General features: G+C 51.7%; 1 protein-coding gene across 1 annotated transcript; it reads left to right on the top strand.

Annotated features, from left to right (window-relative positions):
- The first annotated feature begins 2,625 nt into the window (after window positions 1-2,625).
- LOC136516854 (adenine/guanine permease AZG1) lies at window positions 2,626-4,590 on the top strand. Its single transcript, XM_066510348.1, has one exon. The coding sequence runs from the start codon at window positions 2,677-2,679 to the stop codon at window positions 4,372-4,374; it is 1,698 nt and encodes a 565-aa protein (XP_066366445.1). The 5' UTR covers window positions 2,626-2,676; the 3' UTR covers window positions 4,375-4,590.
- Window positions 4,591-6,948: the final 2,358 nt, after the last annotated feature.

Here is a 6,948-nt window from a genome sequence, read left to right on the forward strand (position 1 = left end):
GAAGCGAACCTGCGCGCCAACGAAACGACGATCAGCGGTTCTGCGCGGAGCACCTGCACTAGTTCGTGCTGGGGGAGGGGGGGGGACGCCAACCTACATATATCAAATGCATGTAAGAGCCATGCTTGTATGTCCTTAGAAAAACATGGCAACCTAAGATTTACATACATTGCAATTTGAACATTCCAAGATTTAGGCCCGCTGACCTTAAAATCAGTTAAAATGCATTGAGGCATTTGGTTTCTTCTTCTTTCTTCTATGTGACATGGTCCTCCTGAACCAGGCTAAATAGCAATTGCAGAAGTAGCTAGTAATACCAATGTGAGAAGCAAGAACTCATCTAGATTTAAGCATTAGGTAACGACACTTAGTAAAAATATCTGGATAAAAAATGGTATGCACATCAGGAAACAAAGAAAATGGAGTCCATCAGTGTAGATAGAGATAAAACTGGCATGACATTAAAAATAGAGCATCATTCTTTCTGGAAACTCATTGGTTTCAGTTAAACAGGAATCTCCTAGAAGGAGGACATGGACATATGCACTAACCAATCAGTATCGTAAATCACACAAGGAAAAAAATGGCATAAAAAGGTCACTGGCCTTGATGCTCTTTCAATGAACGAACACAATCCATTACGAGGAGATGACAAATCAACGCATAGTAATATATCAAGATTGTACATGTAACCATTTTTACTAACCTAGAGGTATTGTTTTGAACAAACCAGCATATTTTAATTCAGGTAATAGCAAATAAAATATTAAAGGGAATTAAATCAGCAAAAGCTTTGGAATCTACTGTTCTCAACTGCCATAGAAATTATTGTGAGGATCTGCCGCAACAAAAAACGCGAGGGAGAGAGGATTTGGGGGAGGAGCCATGGGACGAAGGAGGAGAAGAAGAGGGTGAGTCACCGTCAAATCCAGTCACCAAGCCTCACCGCCACTGCTGCCGCCGCACAGGCACCTAGGGTTTCATCGAGCAAAGGAGCACAAGCTCCCTAGCGGGAGGAGGCGTTGAGGCGGCCGCACGGAGGATGGGGGAGAGAGAGGGGGCCGCCGAGCCCCTCTCGCGGCGGCGCATTGCCCGCAGGGGTGTCGTCGCCTCGCGCCTGCCGTAGCATCGGGAGGGGAGGGGAGAGAGAGGAAGGGGAGGGAGAAACGGAGGTGAGAGGCGGGCTAGGGAGGGCAGAGGAGGAGGAGGAGGAGGACAGCCGCCGTCGCCGCCGCGCCCGTCGCCTCTGCTCGCGTCGGGACGGAGAGGGAGAGACCGACGGGGAGAGAGAGGAGGGAAGAATCTGCAAGGAGAAGCTGGAGCCGAGTATATATTTATTCCACCGGATTTGCATGACAAGCCGCAGAAGCTAGCAAAACGAACCCAGAGCGACGATGAGCCGTCAGAAGCAGATTCAAACAGAAGCGTCTACCAGCAATCTGGGCCACACGATGGAGGATTGGACGGCTGGAAACAATTCGTGTGACGTGGATGGCCTGAGTATCGGCTAAAGTAACCTGCATTGATATATTAGAATTATGAGACACTCATTTGGTCAAACAAAAGTTCGTTCAAACAAAAAAACTTGTTTGCTCAGAAGTGTTGGAAATTTGGTTATTCACATCAATTGATTGAAACTGCACAAGTCACGGATGACGCACGCAAGACATCATATGCTTTCTTGCCCTTTACTGTTCCTTACTTTTGTTTGACAGTTCACACCACAGTCCGAGCATTTCGAGCTTTCTAGTCTAGATTCAAAAGCATCGGTGTCGCAGCTACTCACTTCATTCTAACAAAATTATTTACTTTAATCTGATTTTAAGTTAAACTTTAAATGTAACTTTATTAGGAAAAAAATACACTAACATCAATAAACTATGTTTTCATAGTGTATTTACTCAAACTTGTTATTATATTCATATATCTTGTCCTTTGATTTAGTCAATTTAGTCAAATTCAGTTAAATCTGATTCCGGACAAAATCAAAATGAATCAATATGAGATGTAGGGTGCACCAGCTTCATGCTGCTCGCATGTGTAAAGCATGAGCATGCTATCAAATTATGAATGGAACAAACAGAAATTATTCATGGCATGCGAGGAATAGTTGGACTGCCCCATATATTAAGTTCAAATTGGTATGAAATCCAAAGAAGTCGTCATGATTCTAAAACCCCTTTTCACGAAAAAAAAAAGCTATATTATACCTCGACTGAAATCATTGAGCCGAAGCCAACATCCATTAAAAAAAGCTTGTGTTGGTCTAAATCACGCAATCAATCGCCTCAACCAAGTCCCAAAAAGATCTCCCAAATTCTCCCAACAAACACCAATAAAGCTACAAACAAAAAGTTCCTTCATGTCCTAATCGCAAAAGCTTTCACCCAATTCATAGTAGCAACAAGGATAACCTAGCACGATGCTTGGTCTTTGGTTCCCCAGACACCCAAAAGAAAAACCAAACAGATAAGAAGATCCCAAACATTTTATAGATATATACATATATAGATAATAATAATGTTTTTTAAATTGGTTGATCTTTTCTCTCTCGTGCCTTTGACTACCAACGCCCACGGCACACCCCCCATCCCATCACCTCGTTAAAAGGATCCCAAACGCACGGCCTCCCACACAGCCACACACAGCCCAGGCCCCAGGCCCCCACGCGCCGTCATGGCCAACTCCATCATCCCGAGTACAAGCAGCACCGGGGAGCACGCTGCGGCGTCGGCATCGGTCACGACGAAGCTGGGCCAGCTCAACGCGGCGGTGGAGCGGTCATGGGTCGGCCGACGGTTCCGCCTCGCTGCGCGCGGGACCACGTTCACCACGGAGCTGCGCGCCGGCACGGCCACGTTCCTCACCATGGCCTACATCCTCGCCGTCAACGCGTCCATCCTTTCCGACTCCGGTGCCACGTGCACCGTGGACGACTGCGACGCGCCGTCCCCAGGGTGTAAGTTCCCGCCCGTGGACCCCGGGTACGCCGCCTGCGTGGCGCGCGCCCGCCGGGACCTCATCGTGGCCACCGCGGCGTCGTCCGTGATCGGGTCCTTCATCATGGGCGCCTTCGCCAACCTCCCCATCGCGCTCGCACCAGGGATGGGCACCAACGCCTACTTCGCCTACACGGTTGTCGGCTTCCACGGCTCCGGCACGCTCTCCTACCGCAAGGCGCTCGCAGCGGTCTTCCTCGAGGGCCTCATCTTCCTCCTTATCTCCATCGTGGGCTTGCGGTCCAAGCTCGCCCAGTTCATCCCAAAACCTGTGCGGATCTCGGCGTCCGCAGGGATCGGGCTGTTCCTGGCCTTCATCGGGTTGCAGAGCAACGAGGGCGTGGGGCTCGTGGGCTTCAGCTCGTCGACGCTGGTCACGCTGGGCGCGTGCCCGGCGTCGCAGCGCGCGTCCGTCGCACCAGTGCTGACGTTCCCCAATGGCACGGTGGCGCTGATGCCGGGCGGCACCGTCTCCGGCGGCATACTCTGCCTCTCGGGGCGAATGACCTCCCCGACGTTCTGGCTCGCCGTCGTGGGGTTCCTCATCATCGCCTTCTGCCTCATCAAGAGCGTCAAGGGCGCTCTCATCTACGGCATCCTGTTCGTGACCTTCGTGTCCTGGCCGCGCCACACCGCCGTCACCGCATTCCCGGACACGCCCGCCGGCGACGACAGCTTCCACTACTTCAAGAAGGTGTTCGACGTGCACCGGATCCAGTCCACGGCCGGCGCGCTCGACTTCAGCGGCATCGGCCACGGCTACTTCTGGGAGGCTCTCATCACCTTCCTCTACGTCGACATCCTCGACACGACCGGCAGTCTCTACACCATGGCGCGGTTCGCCGGATTCGTGGACGATGTGACGGGGGAGTTCGAGGGCCAGTACTTCGCCTTCATGTCCGACGCGACGGCCATCGTGTTTGGCTCGCTCCTGGGCACGTCCCCGGTTACGGCGTTCATCGAGTCGTCGACGGGAATCAGGGAGGGCGGCCGGACGGGGCTGGCGGCGCTCACGACGGCGACATACTTCGCGGCGGCGCTGTTCATCACTCCGGTGCTCGCGTCGATCCCGTCTTGGGCGGTCGGGCCACCGCTGGTGCTGGTGGGCGTCATGATGATGCGCGCGGTGGCGGAGGTCGACTGGGACGACATGCGGCAGGCCGTGCCGGCGTTCCTAACACTAGCGCTCATGCCGCTCACCTACTCCATCGCCTACGGACTCGTCGGCGGTATCGCCTCCTACATGCTCCTCCACTCGTGGGACTGGGCGTGCCAAGCGACCAGGAGGCTCGGCTTCCGGAAGAAGATCGGAGGCGGCGCGGAGAGGACTAATGGCGGCGGCGAAGAGCAGAGCAAGGATATGGAATCGGCATAACATTTCTTTCCCCTTTTGTCCTCTCTGCCTTTTTTTTTTTTTGTGTTTTCCAGTCAAATTTCTTCCTTTTTTAGGGAATTTCATATAGTTTGTCGGGATTGCTAGGTACTCCGTATTATAAATAGATCGGAATTTAATGTAGAATACCCGCTTATATTTTTTAAATTTTCAAAAATGCTATATGGACATCCACATAAGTCAAGCTTTTGGGATAAATTGTTCGCGAGAAAATAAGATGGCGGTCTAATATGCTGGATTAAATCTTGTGCAAATCAAATTTTTTCTCATCCCACTCCCATCCCTTTAAGGGCCTGTTCGTTTGGAAACGGTCACCTGAAACAATTTAAAGCCGGATTGATTGTCTAATTTGTATAGCTTTGATCAATAGGAATAATTCCTGGGCTCAATCCACCTTAACCGAACAAGCGAATAATTCCTAGGCTCAATCCACCTTAACCGAACAAACCCTAGAATCTTTTGATTTTGACAACAATCGAACAAGGCTTAAAGGATTTATTTCCTTGAATTTAGCACAAGTTTTCTTAAAGGACACCACTACCCTCCGCATGCGCGGGCGGCACTTGCTCCACACGCCTCTGCCCCCCCGCACCTTATCTTCTTCCTCCCGCTCGACTTAGGCGCATGCACGCCCGCTGCTCCTCACCTTGCCCGGCTCCGGTGCCGCCGCCCTCTACTCGCTCTAGATCTGGCAATGTCGCCCCCGACTACCCCCGGTGCTAGCGGTAGGGTCACGCCAGAGCTTCACGGTCAGGTGTGTGGTGGGGCACGGGCGGCCCCTTCTTCTCATTGGTAAGGTATTTCCTTTTTATGAGAGATAGGGAGGAAACTCTCCACTACATGACCTAGACCAGGGCTTGTAAACTGGAAGGTAGTATCAACCAATATAAAATTACTGGAGTTATATTTGAACAGGTTGATGGCCGACAGCGCTTCTTCTCCATCGGCGGCGCTTCTTCTCCCACGTATATTCTTCTTATCCGGTGATGTGGGGGCGGGCGCGAATCTGACGGCCTCCTTCCCCATGCAAATCGGACGGCCGTCGGGGTGTGCGCGCGGAAGCTCCATCACGTGCGCGCTGGGAAACTAGAGTTTCCGTTTCTTAAAATATACTTACCTCGACCTATTTGTTACTTGGAGTTTACAACTTTCACATTGGGGACTTCTATTTGAAGGAGGGGGGGGGGACAACATATATAGAACGAAATAGACATCGTTTTCTGTCAACAGAGGGCCTCAAATGCTAATAATCAACTGAAAGGAATTGTAAGGACATTCTCCTAATCCACAGGAAAGAACTCTACTGAAGTGTAAACTGTGATGACAGGACACTGTCCGAACTACGGCTTGCTGCTTGATTGTCAGGCTTGCTTTGTATGCTCCCAGTGCCATTATGTGGCAACATCGGTGTGGAAAGCACCTGGGAAACATGAAGACAAATTCAAATCGTATTTCGGTTGTTTAATTTTTTTTTAACTTGACACATCAATTGTGCATATAAATATGTACTCACAAAAAACTGCGATGCAAACTCAAACTAGAGGAAAAATCATACAAAAATAACAAATATGAGGGTCATGTGCACTAAGAGACTTTTAGTGCACATAAACCTAAAATTTGTGATTTCCGTATGAATTTGTCAAATGGAGTTTGAATTTGTGAGTACATACTTGTATACATTATGGATATGCTAAGTCCTAATTTTTTTTGAACAACCAAAATACATTTTTTGAATTGATTTTGGATTTCCACTTAGGATGCTGTCGGGTACCACAAAAGGGGTCCCCCTAAGCAAGAACCAAAAAAATCGCTTAGAACTTGTAATATCGAAGCCAAGAGACAATCACCGGCAAACCCCCACCTTATTCGAGGCCCCGCTGGACCACCCGACCCACTTCGAACAATATCCGGGCTCACCCGAAGCGGGCTCGGCCTGGAATGAAACCACGAGACCTCGGACGAGGTACCGGTTTTCTGACTCGCCCGAGGCCCCGCGCCACAAGGCCTCGGACGAGGTACCGGTTCTCCGACTCGCCCGAGCCCCGCGCCACAAGGCCTCGGCCGAGGTACCGATTCTCCGACTCGCCCGAGGCCACGCGCCACAAGGCCTCGGCCGAGGTACCGATTCTCTGACTCGCCCGAGGCCCCGCGCCACGGGGCCTCGGACGAGCACCCAGTTACCGACTCACTCGAGGCCGGCTCGGCATCAACCCCGTCACCGCCGCCTTGACCGACTTCTCTGACGGGACGTCACATCCAACTAACGCGTCCAACCACTCCCGCGACATCAGCCGAACGACGGCACGATACGACGGAGTGGCCGACGAGACAGGAGTCACATCGACGCCATGCCGTCCAGGACAGGACGGGGCAGGGGTTACCGGCCGCTGTGCTCGGCACTGTGCCCACGGCTAACACCCGCGCTGCACTGTGCTGCCTAACCCCTGCTCCAAGGACAGCGCGGCGTGGAAAGTCAAGTCCGGGTCCCTGTAGCCTCGGAATCAACGTACAAGACCAACTGCTCCCTCCGAGCCTCGGCTATCCGCTTCCGGGCTC

This window comes from Miscanthus floridulus, chromosome 17, assembly GCF_019320115.1.
Source record: "Miscanthus floridulus cultivar M001 chromosome 17, ASM1932011v1, whole genome shotgun sequence".
NCBI classification, from domain to species: Eukaryota; Viridiplantae; Streptophyta; class Magnoliopsida; order Poales; family Poaceae; genus Miscanthus; species Miscanthus floridulus.

What these genes read in the sequence shown, in the direction of transcription:
- LOC136516854 (XM_066510348.1), top strand. Translation starts at nt 2,677, where the DNA reads ATGGCCAACTCCATCATCCCGAGTACAAGCAGCACCGGGGAGCACGCT.